At 52.6% G+C, this 15,224-nt stretch overlaps 1 protein-coding gene across 1 annotated transcript; it reads right to left on the bottom strand.

Moving 5' to 3' along the window:
- Window positions 1–2,931: 2,931 nt before the first annotated feature.
- TRIM63 (tripartite motif containing 63) lies at window positions 2,932–14,958 on the bottom strand. Its single transcript, XM_021684402.1, has 9 exons — window positions 14,634–14,958; window positions 13,617–13,789; window positions 10,221–10,389; window positions 9,364–9,459; window positions 7,940–8,173; window positions 7,146–7,168; window positions 6,685–6,809; window positions 4,239–4,342; window positions 2,932–2,970 (listed from the first exon to the last, which is right to left on the bottom strand). The coding sequence occupies exons 1-9, from the start codon at window positions 14,790–14,792 to the stop codon at window positions 2,932–2,934; spliced, it is 1,122 nt and encodes a 373-aa protein (XP_021540077.1). The 5' UTR covers window positions 14,793–14,958.
- Window positions 14,959–15,224: the final 266 nt, after the last annotated feature.

Genomic DNA, 15,224 nt, shown 5'->3' on the forward strand with positions numbered 1-15,224 from the left:
TTTTTTTTTTTTTTTTAAGTAAGCTCCATGCCCAACGTGGGGCTTGAACTCACAACCCTGAGATCAAGAGTTGCGTACTCAGGGTGCCTGGGTGGTTTAGTCAGTTAACAGTCTGCCTTCAGGGGTGTCTTCGTGGCTCAGTCATTAAGCATCTGCCTTCGGCTCAGGTCATGATCCCAGGGTCTTGGGATGGAGCCCCACATCGGGCTCCCTGCTCTGCGGGAAGCCTGCTTCTCCCTCTCCCACTCCCCCTGCTTGTGTTCCCTCTCTCGCTGTGTCTCTCTCTGTCAAATAAGTAAATAAATCTTAAAAAAAAAAAAAAAAGTCTGCCTTCAGCTCAGGTCATGATCTTGGGGCCCTGGGATTGAGACCATGTTGGGCGCCCTGCTCAGCAGGGAGTCTGCTTCTCCCTCTCCCTCTTGTCTCTACCCCCTGCTTGTGCTCTCTCTCCTTCTCTCTCAAATAAATAAATAAAATCTTTAAAAAAAAAAAAAGAAGGGGGCGCCTGGGTGGCTCAGTCGTTAAGCGTCTGCCTTCGGCTCAGGTCATGATCCCAGGGTCCTGGGATCGAGCCCCACGTCGGGCTCCCTGCTTGGCAGGAAGCCTGCTTCTCCCTCTCCCGCTCCCCCCGCTTGTGTTCCCTCTCTCGCTGTGTCTCTCTCTGTCAAATAAATAAAAAAATCTTAAAAAAAAAAAAAAAAGAAGAAGAAGAAGAAGAGTCACATGCTCTATAAACTGAGCCAGCCAGGCATCCCGCCTCAGGTGAATTCTTGTCACCACCCGCACCACCGACTTCCACCCTATCAGTCACCCCACATTTGGGGGCCCTCATCCTCTCAGGAGAGACACCCTATTTAGACACCACAAATGATAAAAAAAATAATAATAATAACTTGAGAAAGGACTGGAAATGAGAGAAAATTTTGAAAATTCAAAGTTAGAGGGGCGCCTGGGTGGCTCAGTCGTTAGGCATCTGCCTTCGGCTCAGGTCATGGTCCCAGGGTCCTGGGATCGAGCCCCGCATCGGGCTCCCTGCTCTGCAGGAAGCCTGCTTCTTCCTCTTCTACTCCCCCTGCTTGTGTTCCCTCTCTCGCTGTGTCTCTCTCTGTCAAATAAATAAATAGAATCTTTAAAAAAAAAAAAATTCAAAGTTAGGGACTGAGGTAGCCTTGGAAAAACTCCCAAAAGTGAAAATGGGCAGAGGCGTGATGGGTTGAAAACACTTTCATAAAGGGAGCTCCATAGGACACTAGTTCTGGACGATGTCTCATGAACGAGTAAGCTGGGAAATGCTGGGTTAAATACTCAATCCAGCAGGAAATATCAAGAGGCAGCATTTCAAACACCATGAACTAGATGTTCCGATCATTGTCTAAGGTTAAACAGGTTTCTTTATGGCAGGACTGCTCAGAGCCCTTACCTTGCTGAATGTCAGAAATGTGGGGCAGACTGCGATGTTCCTCAAATGTGTAAGTTGCAGTGTCTCAGACCCAGTAATGTGCCTCCTCGGGTCCGCTCAGCCTCACCTCTCTGCTGGCCCCTTGGCTCCTTGTTCCCGGAGACCCTGGATGCTACTTCGGCCTTGGTCGTGGCCTCATCCATCCCCTAGCTCTGGCGGCTGGCTTGGCGTTCCCTGCATTAAGTCTGGGCTCCCGCCGAGCCACTGGTGCGCCCCCTTTGGTGGTAGCAGCAAAAGCTCCAGCACCCACGTCCAACCTAACTGGGCCCCGGAGCTCTGCTCCCTCCACCGCCCGCAGTCAGGTGGGCCTTCGAGCCTCCCCCCTCCCCCCCTGCAGCTGCCCCAAGGGGTCAGGTGGTGCCACCTGGCAGGTGCAAGGGAATTAACACTCTGGGAGGCTGACTTCGATCCTGAGCGAAATTCCCTCCCCCCTTCCCTCTGATGCACTCCTTTGAGCAGTGCTGTGTTCTTTATGACCTGCTAGAAACATCTCACGTGACTCAGCGAGCCGCGGGGCGGGGGAGGCTCTTGGTGAAGCTGCGGCCAGCTCAGTAATGCCCCGCATCGCATGTGCTTCACTCCTTTCCTATCCCGCTGCCACTTCCCGTCACTCTGGCTGCCCTGGGGTCACACCGAGGCTTCAGCATTGAGGCTTTGCTTCAGTCTCGGTGTTCTGGAGAACCAGAGAACAAGGCATTGAACCAGCTTCTTGCAGACCCCCTCTCAGGGCCAGTTTTCCATGGCGATCCCATTGGGAAATGCTAGTTTAAAGAATTTCTTTTTTGATGGGATGGAAACAGACGAGCCTGCAGCACACACCCGGTCAGGCCCTCTGTCCTGGCCTCCCCCGGTCGTGTCCCCCCCCACCCCCATGCTGAGCTCTTCTCTCCAGAACAACAGGCTGAATGAAACCCCAGCTCTTTTGGTAATAACAGAAAGAGAGCGTTGTGCATTTATTGAAACAACATGTAACACAAACTCAGTTGCCATCCACTATGTCAGGGATGGGCATTGACACAGTACAGTACTTTCTAGGCCTGTCAGTGCTACCCAGCTCTCCCTCCCGGGAAAGGAAGAGGGCAGCTTTGTCAGCCTGGCTTCCCTCCCCTCTTTCTAACACCAGCCGGTCACCCAATGACCAGGCATTATCATACAAAAGTTCCTTTACAAAAAGCACCAATTGGCATACATATACAAGTATATACAAAAAAAATCACATTTAAAAAATGTACAAAATATTCCATTTTGCACCAACGTAGAAAAGTGTCCTGTGTGGTTGTTTCAAGCATGTTTTCAATTCTGGTTCAGTGGCTGCTGGACACAGCAGTGGGGGTCCTACTACTAGTCCCCGCTCTCGGAGCAGAGAGAAGACATGCCTTCCCATTGCCCCTCCTGGGGCCCCGACCCCTCCCACCCTGGGCCTGTCATCACAGCAGCTGGGCCCATCCCCACCCTCCCCAGGCTCTCTGCATTCAGAAGGTCTCTCCCTCATCCAGCTCCTTACTGTCGTCCTGCAAGAAAAAGACAAAGAAACACAAGGTGAGACAGGGCCTGGGGGGAGGGCGGGAGTGGAATCCAGGGCTTACCAAGCCCCAGTGACAAAATTATCAGACTCCAGTTCCTGCCTGGCCTCTAGAATTTAGTTGTCACAACACCATGGATTGCACATCCAACACAAAACTCCGAAAGAGTATCCTGTATTTTTCAACTGGATTGGAATTTAGTTCCAATAGTAACTTGGCTTGAAAAATGATATTAGCAAACATGTGCTAATTAGCAAACACGTCCTTTCTATGAGCTGCTGTGTTAAATGATGATCTCATTTACTCTTCCCTAGAATCCTTTGAGGTCAGTAATATTGTGCCCCATGAACAGATGAGCAGCCCCAGACTCAGAAAAATTGTGAACAGCCCAAGATTATACCATTCGTCTGTGGGAAAGCTGCGATTCAGAACCCAGGCTTTTAACCTGGGTTAAAACTCTGCATGCAGCTCAGACAGTTTTCTAAATGACTTGCCCAAGGGCACGTGGATGATCAGATGCCCCCAGGGGCCGGCGGAGGCCGGGACTGAGTAAAGCCAGCAGGCTGACAGCGGTGGGCGGAGCAAACTGGCAGAGGGGGGCGGCCCCTGCCCGGCGCCAGCTCTCTGGGATTAGGGAGGGGTGCAAGCATTGTTAGTTCTTCCCAAATTTTCACAAGAAGGTGGAAATCCAGATTCTTAGTTGAAGTTTCCTTTAAAAAAAAAAAAAAAAAAAACAGGGGCGCCGGGTGGTGCAGCCGGTTAAGCCTCCAACTCTTGATCTTGGCTCAGGTCGTGATCTCAGGGTCGTGAGACGGGGCCTGGAGCCTGCTTGGGATTCTCTCTCTCTCTTTTCCTCTCTTAAAAAACCAAAAAACCTGCCCCCCCCATCTCCTAATTTTTAAAATGTTGGCAGCTAATTTCAAAAATTTTAAACGTTGTGTTGGCCAAACAAAAGTTCTCAGTGGGCCAAGCCTGGCTCCCAAGTCCCTTGTCTTTTATGTCTGTTATACTGTATTTTGCTTGCCACTCAGGAAGGTCATTTAGATATAAAATGAGAGCTTTTTATTATGAATAGTTTGGGGTTTGTTTTGTTTTGTTTTGTTTTCTCTAAGGATAAAGGGAACAGGACTTTACCCTCAAAAGGTATAAAACACATATTAGGACCATCACCACAGATCGGCATCATCCCCACAGTCCAGCACAGGACTTTGCCCACAGTCAGGATTTCATGTTGTTGAATGACTGAACGAACGAACAAACGAATGAAGGTAGATGAATTTCTTACCTTCTGCCTTTCTCTCTGTGGACTCTTCCTCTTCCTGATCTTCTTCTTCTTCAATGAACTCTTCCTCTTCCTCAACTGTGTGACAAAGACCAACTGTGTTAGGATGGGGCCAGTTCCTCAGAGGAGCTGCTCCAAGGGGCACCAGGCTGGAGACAGCACTTATCCAAACCCCTTCCCACACCCAGTTGGGACCACATGGCCATGCGGTGACATCTGTGGCCCCGGAGGTGACGAGCTTGCCATACCTAAGCTGCACAGAGGCCCTCTCCCTCCTCCCCCTGGCCTCCTCCTTCCTTCCCACACCCCTCCAAGGGAGGGAGGTTCAACACACCCATTTGTTCTAGTAGCAACAGCAGTTCCTATCACTTGACTTGCCAGTGACTAGAGGGGACTTTGGGGGAAGCACACTTGGTGCTTCTGCATGTCCCCCGGTTAGGCAGAGACACATCACCTGGGGAGAAAGGACTCCCTGGTTCTCAGGGATCAGAGTCCTTGTCTTGAAGGAATTTGCTCAGCCTTTGAAATCTGCTTGCCTAGCACTCCTTGTCCAGTTTTCCTCATTCCACAGCCTACAAAGGGGTGGCTGTGGGGTGGGGGCCGCTCCTGGGGCCATCTCCTTGATAGCTCTCTGAAGCTGAGCCCCAGACAGACGGCGACCTGTGTCCTCACCTTCCCATCCTGGGACATCGCCTTCAAGCTCCACTAACAGGGAACTTGTCTGTTCTCCACCCCCCCACCCTCTCCCAAGCCTCTTCCTTAATGCTTTGGGCCCCTGAGGGGGTCACCAGAGAGCCAGGGTATTTGTCAAGAGTGTGTAGGGAGAGGTTTGAAAGAGTTCATGCCTCCAAAATGTCAGCCCAATTTCCAGCTACATAGCTGGGACCTGTGCATAACCCAGGGCTTTTTGTTGTTGTTGTTTATTATCACAATTAACTGCTCTTAGCAGCATCTGCTGAGCACTTACTATGTGCCAAGTGTTGTGCCAAGCATCTTTTGTGTGCGTGTCTGCGTGTGTGTGTGTGTGTGTGCACCAAATGTCTTACACGCATTGTCTCATGGAATCCTCCCCAGGGTCTTGGGAGCCGGATGGCCCTTGGTGGAGTCCGCGTGGGCTACTTACTAGCTGTGTGGCCTCCAGCAAATTACTGACCCTCTCTTGGCTTTACTTCCGTAACTACAAAATGGAGACGACGATAGAAACTACCTCATGGGGCGCCTGGGTGGCTCAGTTGGTTAAGCGACTGCCTTCGGCTCAGGTCATGATCCTGGAGTCCCGGGATCGAGTCCCGCATCGGGCTTCCTGCTCGGCAGGGAGTCTGCTTCTCCCTCTGACCCTCCTCCCTCTCATGCTGTTTCTCATTCTCTCTCTCTCAAATAAATAAATAAAATCTTTAAAAAAAAAAAAGAAACTACCTCATGAATTTAAATGACAGAATATAACGAGCGGGGTATTTTGGAGCTCTGAGCATAGCTTCAACACCAGATTCTGAAAGCTTGTGCGACACAACACAAGACGTGCCAGTTCTGTCTTTCTCAGCTGGTCCTCGGAGCATCTCCTCTCAAAGCAATACAACACTTAGCAAAATTGGATCTGCTCTTTCTCTGTTGCTAAATAGCTACCTTGCAACCGTGTGCCCTTGAGCAAATTCTTAAATCTTTGCTCTTCATCTGGTTTCCTCATTTCCCCTTATTACTTTTCCCTTATTATTGTTACGGTTGTGTTGTGATAATTATTATAGGTACTCTATGATAGAGTAATTACAAACAGAAATGAGGACACGATACAGGTAAATTAAGGCACCCGCGTATCAGAGATGGCATCATTCAGAAGCTGAAGCTAAGACCAGCCTGAGGCAATAGCTACTTGTTGTCTAGTACCTGACTAACTCCTCTGCATCGCTCTCTTACTTGTTGCCAGAGCACCATGATGTGGTCATTATTAATAGGACCACCTCTAATTTTTAAAGGTAGAAAATGCAGTGCAGGGGCGCCTGGCTGACTCAGGCAGAGGAGCATGCGACTCTCGATCTCAGGGTCAAGAGTTCGAGCCCCCTGTCGGGTGTAGAGATTACTTAAAATAAATAAAAATTACAAAAGAAAAAGAAAATGCAGCTCATAGAGGGAGAGGGGCTCACCAAGGGTCACACAGATAACAAGTGGTAGAGCCAATATTTGAACTCAATCTGCCTGACTCCAGTTGTCATATGCTCTGTTGCCCCGTGCCTCCCTGCAGTGGATCCATACATAATTTACTGAGCAACAATTATGTGCCAGGTACTGTGCGGGCTCTGGGCTCATGCATGAATTTGGCTGTTTGCTAGTGTACCTGCCTCCAGGTGGGGCTCGGTGGCAGGGAAACAGATTGCCAGGGCTGAGGCAGGGAAACAGACGTATGCCACCACCACCTCCTCCTTTACCTGTCCCAAAGTCGATGGCCCTCAGGGCGTCTGCTATGTGCTCTAAGTCCAAAGTAAAGTAGTCCATGTTTTCAAAGCCCTGTTCTGTCTTCCCCAGCTGGCAACCCTTGGAAGCTTCCACAATGCTGTGGGGGAGAAAGAGAGAAAGAGGGGGACAGGATGAGATTTCTGGGCCTCAGTGAAAGAAGGGGGTGTCTTAGGTCCAATTCACATCAGTGCACGTATGTGTGCCCACACCCATGCCTTGCACCTAGATGCTCCCCTGGAGGGTGGGGTATTGTCTCTCCAGTCACAAGCAGAATGGGGGGGCCAAGAAGGCAGGGGATGCAAAGGCCAGGAAAGCTAGCCTGGGCTAAGACCCTCCCAGCCAACCTAATGCAAAGGGGGAGGCCCACTGGACAGAGATCAGAGGCCCTGGTGGGAGCTGGGGCCTTGGATCATAGTCCTGGAGAGACACTGACCTTTTGATGAGTTGCTTAGCACTCTGTGGGGAGAAAGAGAGAGAGCAAAGGGTTAGCAGTGCAGAAGAAGTGGCCCCAAGAAATCAGCAAAACCAGTGATGGTGCCACAGATGGGCCCTTGGTGCCATTCCCTAGCCTCGTTGGGACCTGCTCCCTGCCCTGAGTTGAACAGCACTTGGGTCTTTTCCTTCTATTCATGGACTGCACGGGTTTTGGGCATCACTCTAGGACCCTTCCATTGTCATGGCAGGATGCTTGGATTTTCCGGGTATCATTCTAAACACTCTTAAACCCCCAAATCTCCAAGATGAGAATCATACCCTAATGACCTTTTTATACCCAGTGTCTAGCCCAAAGCCTGGTCCATAGTATATGCTTAGGAAATTTTTATTGAGCTGTGAAATCTTATCGTTGATCCTTTTATGCACCCACCCCCCGCCCCCCGCCCCAACAAGCTTTTCTAGGGCAGGGCTGTGTCTCATTCATCTCTGTTGTCTCTGCCTCTGTGGCTGACCTATAGAATGTGCTCAGTGAATAGTCTCTATGTGGACACTGTATTTTGCACCTTACAATGCCATTTCACAAACATCTCTTATTTGATCCTCACAAAATCAGTTAAGAGGAAAGAAGGGAGGAATCATTGCATGCCCATTTTACAGATGAGGACACTGAGGCATAGAGCTTTAAATGGCTTGCCCAGGGGCACATGGGTGACCAGCGATGGAGCATAACTTGCACTTTAGTCAGAGCCGGTGAGTTGAAGTGACCGCCCACAGCCTCCTCATCCTGCTCACCATGAGGAAGATGGCCCCGCCAGGCTCGTCCAGGGACTGGATGGCCGTCTCCACCAGCTTAGTGGACTTGTCCAGTTGTTCTCGGTACTGCAGGATGAGGGCCTCGATGAAGCTGAGCTTCTCCTCCTGCTCTCGCGTGATCCGCTGCAGCAGCTCACTCTTCTTCTCGTCCAGAATGGCATACAGTACATCAAACTTCTGGCTCAGCTCTTCCTTCACCTGGTGACTGTTCTCCTGGGGACAGAAATCAAAGAGTCACACCCTGTGGGGTCCTCCTCCCTATATCCCCGGGTGTCCTAGGAATCACAGGTCTGAAGCTGGAAGCGATCTTACTACACCTCCATTTTACAGAAGACAAGACGAAGGCTTAGCAAAAAGAAAACACTTGCCGAGGTCTCGTAGCCACTTAGCAGACCAGTAACGTTTGGAGGCTGGTGTCATGGAGAAAGCTAGCCCCTTCCTCAAAATTAGAGACTCCAGGGTCAGATGGGATGATCGATTCTGGGCCCTCTGTGTGCTCCCAAGTCACTCTGTCCCTCCCCCTGGCCCCCATTTTAGGATCAAGACTGGATTCAGGAAGCTCTGCCTCAGTTGGTCCTAGCAGGGGTGGAAAAACAGCCCCTCCTCCACTGGCTTCCTCGTTGAGGCCCCTTCTCTCCAACAGAGAGGCTACGTCTCAGTTTCCTTACCTATAGAATAGGCATAATAATAGTATCTCATCAGACTGGTGGCATCTCATGAGTAGTAACTATGCATCCCTCCTTCCTTTGAAACCATCCTTCACACAACTCTTCATCCGCCGGGAGTATGATGATCCTTTCCCCCCAATCTCATCTCCAGGCCCCACCCCAAGTGGAGATGGAAAATCATGGATGCTCTTGCAGAGATAGAAAAGTTTCCTTCTGCTTCTACAGTCTTTCTACTCACAGTGTGGTCCCTGGACCGGCAAGCTGGGCAAATCCCGGGAGTTTGTTAGAAAGAAATGCAGAACCTTATGCCTCGCTCCAGACCTACTGAATCAGAACTTGAATTTTAACAGGATCCCAGGGTGATCTGAATGCACTTTAAAGTTTGAAAAGCTTTAGTCTACCACACACTGAAGACAATGCTCTGAAAACTACTAGTGCTGAAGAAATACTGAGAATTATTGCTGGGATGCTCCCTGAAGTCAGGGATCAGGTCTGTCTTGGTCACCACCCCATCCCCAGAGCCTTTGACGGGGCTTGACACACAGCTGTGTTCCAGAAGCATTTGGTGAATGAGTGGATGAATGGATTAGTTGGTCCGCACTCCACCATCCCCGCTTGAACACCCCAGCCTCCAGGCCCCAACCAGTAGCTACAACCCCCAGGTGAGCCTTCACCCCAGAGACCAGGCTGCACTGAGAGGCTTCGGGCCCCAGACAGAGCTCTTTTCCCCCTCACCTTGGTCACTCGACAGGAGTCCTCCAGCTGAGTGATGATGGTCTGCACACGGTCATTCCCCGCCACCAACATGGAGATACAGTTACTTAGCTCAGTCTAGATGGCGGCGAGGGGTGGGGGGGAGGGGGCGGGTCAGGAGAGGAGAAACAGAAATAGTCTCAGGGCCTGTCTTCTCGGGAGTGGCACCCTCCTTCCCCTCTCTGCTAGAAAGAGCCTCTTTCTGAGGTGCTGCTCACGTCCAGAGCAGAGAACAGCAGAGAGAGACTGCATCCCTGATATTACAAATGAGGCCCAGAAAAGCAGACATGAGCAAAATACAACAGCAACGTACTGTCAGAGGAGGGGTTTGTTTCTAGGAAAGAAGGGATGCAGAAAAGAAATAGAGTTGGAGAGTTCTAGAAGAGAGAGATCAAGAGAAGAGTGGGAGGCAGGGAAAAAGTGTACCGAAAGAGGGGCCACAGCTTACTGCCTGGGCAGGATGATGGGACTCCCACAGGCCTGGGGGCCCCGGGGGAAGGTTCTCGGCCACTTTCTGCCGCAGGAGAGGTAATCAGCACAGGAAGAGGTATCTGGGGCCCAAAGCACCCTGGGATTTAGAAGTCGTGGCCTGAGAGGACCCTGGTGGCCTGATCCAGGGGTCTGTTCTCTCCCCTGTGGCCACACCCAGGTGCTCTCAAGTGGCTCTAAGTATAACCCATGAGCTCAGCCACCTCCCCCTGCGGCCTGGGAAGTCCCTCCAGAGGGACTATTCCTGAAAGGCCGGCTCAGCAGAGGGACAGGGATCAAATCCACATCCTGAATCATCTGGCCGTGCCCCACAGGCCCAGGCTGGGGGTAGAGGCGGCACTGGCCAGTACCTTCTGTCCCTGGAAGACGCTCTGCAGCGGGGCCACCTCACAGGCCTGGTGAGCCCCAAACACCTTGCACATGGAGCACGTGGGCATCTCACACGTGAGGCAGTAGATGTTGATTTTCTCGTCTTCGTGCTCCTTGCACATGGGGTGGCTGCCCTTCTGCAGGGGCCGACTGCAGTGGAGAAGAATCGCAAATCAGACCGGGGTGGGGGGCGGTCCAGAGTCCCTGTCTCCTCCCCAGCTCCAGGGTGCCACCCCAGATCTAGGGCCTGAGCCCTCAGTGACTGGCTTCCTCAGTCCTTTTCATTTTCTGGAGACCCAGAAGCAGGAAAGCCAGCGACACCACGGCTGTCCTCATATCCTCGGACTCCAAGGCCAGTGACAGAGTTGGCCTTCGGCCCCACCAGTGCCGAACATGGGAAAGCTTATAGAATCCCAGGGTCGGGACGGGAGACGTTTCTGAGAAGAGGAAACTGCACCCCAGAAAGGTGAATTGACTTGCCCAAGGCCACCCATCAGGTCAGGGCAGGGGGGGCAAGAGTGCACTTGCGCTAATTATAGTCCCCGTAGCGCTTGGTTACTGCAGGCCGGACTCTGAGCAAAGCGGTTTATACTCATGGCCTCACTGAGTTCTATATTTAATCCACCAGACTGTAACCGCAATCGAAGCAGGGAAACTTGCCGGTTCTTCTCATCTCTGCTGTGTATGTGTGGCAGGGAGGAGGTGGTGATTCGGTGCAGGTGGAGAGAATACATCAGGTAAGCACGCGTGAGAGCGGCCCCAGGCTCCGACAAGGAAGAAATGTGTGGGCCCCAAGTCACACGACCAGAACCCGGGCAGCCCAGGGATGGCTAACAGCTCAGCCTAAGCCTTGACTTAAAGTCCAGAAGGTTTTTTTTCCTTCCCAAACACACATTCTTAGAATGCTTTTCTCCCTCGGTCGCGTTCTCTACTTAGGGACTCTGGTATGTTATTTGTTTCTCTCGGGGCATCAGTTACTTCCTATCTGAGGCTCGGTTTTTGGGGGCTAAGTCCTCCCTCTCCAGCTAGACTATACACTCGTTTAGAGCCAACCCCATGTCTACACTGCTGCTGCTTTCCCAGCCCCTAACCCAGCAAGCATCTCACAAATGTCAGATGGTGACTGTCCCCCATCCATGTCAACGCCTCACCTCTGAACAGCCTTGCACAACTGGTCACCCCCCCCAGGCATTATTACCTCCCCAGGTTCTTAAATAAGTCCCTTTCCAGACTTATCTTTCTTTTGTCTTTGAGCCCAGGGCCCCCCCTGCTGGCAAGGGGTCTCCCTTTGCCACCTGGTTCTACCCTCCACCCCGGGGAGGGGAGCTCCAGAATGGCAGTAGCTGCAGAGGTGAGGTAAGATCCTGAGGGTCCGGTGCCCGTGCCCACTGCCATCCCCGATGCCCATTCTCCCAAGCCCAGGCATCAGCACCTGGGTTCAAATCCAGACTGTTCTGCCACTCACTCATTCTGTGACCTTGGGCAAGTGATTTCACCTCTCTGAGCCTTGGCTTTATCCAGGAGCTACTGGGATGTATGCAGAGCCTAGCACAGAGCAGACCCTCCAAAAAGGGCAGCTCTCCCTGCCACTGGACTATGAGGAAAGGCCCCGAAGGGTTCAGACATAACATGCTCTTCATAGGTCGACACTTCGGGGCAGGGGGCTGCCATACTTAGGGGCCATATTGATTTTATTATTATGAGAATGATCAGGGGCGCCTGGGTGGCTCAGTCGTTGGGCATCCGCCTTCGGCTCAGGTCATGAGCCCAGGGTCCTGGGATCGAGCCCCGCATTGGGCTCCCTGCTCGGCGGGAAGCCTGCTTCTCCCTCTCCCTCTCCCCCTGCTTATGTTCCCTCTCTCGCTGTGTCTCTGTCAAATAAATAAATAAAATCTTAAAAAAAAAAAAAAAAGAATGATCAGCACTCTATCTGCACTTTTGTAGTTTGAACTCCAGCAACACAGAGGTAATACCAGTTCGGAACGTTCGCCGTGGAGTAGACAGGCTCCCTCCCTGCTTCACCGCTTGCTGAGTAGCCCTGGGCAAACCTCTGACCCTCTCTGAGCCTCCATTTCCTCACTGGAAAATGAGGGTAAGAATGCCGAATGGAGGGGCGCCTGGGTGGCTCAGTCGTTAAGCGTCTGCCTTTGGCTCAGGTCATGATCTCAGGGTCCTGGGATCGAGCCCCGCATCAGGCTCCCCGCTCCGCGGGAAGCCTGCTTCTCTTCTCCCCCTCCCCCTGCTTGTGTTCCCTCTCTCACTGTGTCTCTCTCTGTCAAATAAATAAAATCTTTAAAAAAAAAAAAAGAATGCCAAATGGATTACCGTGAGAATTAAACAGGGGTCATGCACGGAAAATGCTTAGTATGGCGCTGAGACACAGGAGGTGCTCCATAAATATCTGATACGTTTAACATTTCCCATCGAAACCCTATTTGAGAGTCACAATAACAAACCTTACCATCCTCTTCTGCAGACAGGGAAAATGAAGGCCGAAGACTCACCCAAGTTCCCACCGTGCCTTAGTGACAGTCGGACTCGCCAACGGTTCGCCCAGTGAGGGCTTTTTCTCCCTAAGACTGGTCTGTCCCCTGTGCTTGGGCAGGACACTGCCTGCAGGCAGCACTGGGTGACGGTTTGGGACCAAAGGGCCTGAGGGCAGGAGCCTGGAAGTCTTGTCCAGATTAGTAAAGAGCCCCCTGGTGGCCATGTCTCTCCCCGGGTTGAGGCCACACACTGCACAAACTCCGATCCCACAAATTCTACCCAGGACGGAGCTGCTATTTCACAAACAGGGAGGCTTGAGGCCAGATCTCTGAGGCTGTTCTCGGCCATTTCTCTTCCCGGCTGGGAAAGCTTGGGCAATTGACGTCACCTCTTTGAGCCTCAGCTTCCTCATCCGTGAAATGGGGATGATGAAATTCGTGCCTGGTCCACAGAATTGCTGTGGATCAGCAGGAGGAAGCTTCCCCAGGGCCCGTGATGACAGCTGTTACCTTCACTATAGAGAGACCGGCTGTGTTCTCTCTGGGCGCTTTTCTCTGCTTGTCGCGGCCACTTAGCTGGCCCCAGTGCGTCCCTCTCCCTGTCACATCTCGCCCTTCCCCTGGTTCCTGTCTCAGTCTCTCCTAAGAGGGCAACCTAATGTGTGGGCTCTTCCCGTTCACTGAGTGACCCCGAGAGCCCGTGTTGGGGGATAGAGATGAGCCTCTGCTCTGCCAGAGCAAGAGAGAGATGGCTCTCTGGACTGGGGAGTGTAGCTCTTGCAGCCAGGCCACTGGATCCCCGGCAGATGGGAAGGAGCCTGGGAGAGCCGGGCCCAGACTGGCTGGGAAGGAAGGAGGGGCTCCCGGCAGCCAGCAGCCGGGCGGACTGACCTGGAGCACTCCTGCTTGTAGATATCAATGATGTTCTCCACCAGCAGATTCCTCTGCAGGCCGTACACTCCGTGACGATCCATGATCACCTCGTGACGGCAGGAGGGGCAGCGGAAACGGCCTCCAGACATGGACACGGAGCCAACCCGGTTGGTCCAGAAGGGATTTGCGGCCTGCAGGTGGCAAGGGCAGAGGTGAGGCCTGGGACAATCTCCAATTGTCCTTCTTCCTGCTTCCCCCAAGCATTCATGTCAAACCATTTGACCTGGAGCTCCCCATCCTGAGATGAGAGCCAGCCCACTTATAACGGGGAGCCCCTGAGAAACACCCAAGCAAGTTTGGGAGTCAGCAGACCTAGGTTCAAGTCACGATTATCCTCTGAATGACCTTGTCGCCCCAAGCCTCCAACCCATTCACTCAACAGGCATCATTAGACCTAGCTCAGAGGGCTGCTAATTCAAAGATAAAATTGTGAGACAACATTTTGTAAAGTGCTTCTGGGAACCTTGAGTCCGGCCTCCCTGCCAGGACACTCCTCCCATTCCTTTGTTAAGGAGATGGATCGCCTCCAGCCCCATATTAGAGGGAAGATGCGCCTTCTGCCCAGTGTCTCCTGGCCACCCTCCTCCTCCTAAAGCTCTGGGCCCCCTGCCACCAGGGAGCTGGCTCCGGCCCCAGGGGTCTGGTTTCTCTCTCCTCTCCGCCTCCTCTCCCACTTATCGCCTGAGGCATTTGACTCCTGATTGGAGAGTCGACTGCGGGCTCAGGGCAGCGGTGGGGGAGCTGTGGGCAGGGTGGGAACGGGAAACAGGCGCCCTGGAGGAGGAATAGGGCAGCCAGAGCCGCCGCCGCCGCCGCCGAGCCCCCTTCAGCCCAGAGGCCTCTGCTGGGGCTTCGCTCTGGACGGGAGAAAGCCAGCCCTGGTTTAGAAGTCCTGGACTAAGAGAGAATGGCTTTCACCGCAGGAATACTCAGCGGCCACCTGGGGCCCAGGACCCGGCGCTGCCCGGCACTGACCTGGAAGATGTCATTGGCGCATTTCCGGCAGAGGTTGTGCTGACAAGGCAAGATGACCACCGGCTTGGTAAACATCTCCAGGCAGATAGGACAGATCAGCTGCTTCTCCAGGTTCTCCATGGGGTTCCCATCCTGGATCAGGCTTGATTTATAATCCATATTGTCAGGAGGTATGGGGGTTCACCTGGCTGCCTCCTTCACCTGCCTCGCTCTACGTAGACCTGGGGTCTTGCCTTTGTCACGAAATACCCACCCAGCCTCTTTGTCTTCTCCTGGTGCCCGAATTCTGTCTTGGTCTGAGGCCCCTCTGATATTTATAGCTGGGTCCTGGTCACATGAGCCCCAGGAGGGGACCAGCTGAACATTCCGATGCCAAGTGGCTGGCTGGGGCTTGAGTTTCCTCCAGGCCTGAAAGACGGGCCCTCTCAAATCACATGTAGGGATGAGCAATTGCTGTTCTCCCGGGAGGAGGGTCGTAAACAAGAACAGCCTGTTCGTGGGCAGGCGTGGGGGGGAGGACAGGGTACCCGAGTTTCCTCCAGAAACTAGTCTCCCATACCAGGCTGGTAAGCCAGCAAGGGGACCCAAGAG

This window comes from Neomonachus schauinslandi, chromosome 4 (genome assembly GCF_002201575.2).
Source record: "Neomonachus schauinslandi chromosome 4, ASM220157v2, whole genome shotgun sequence".
In the NCBI taxonomy this organism is placed as follows: Eukaryota; Metazoa; Chordata; class Mammalia; order Carnivora; family Phocidae; genus Neomonachus; species Neomonachus schauinslandi.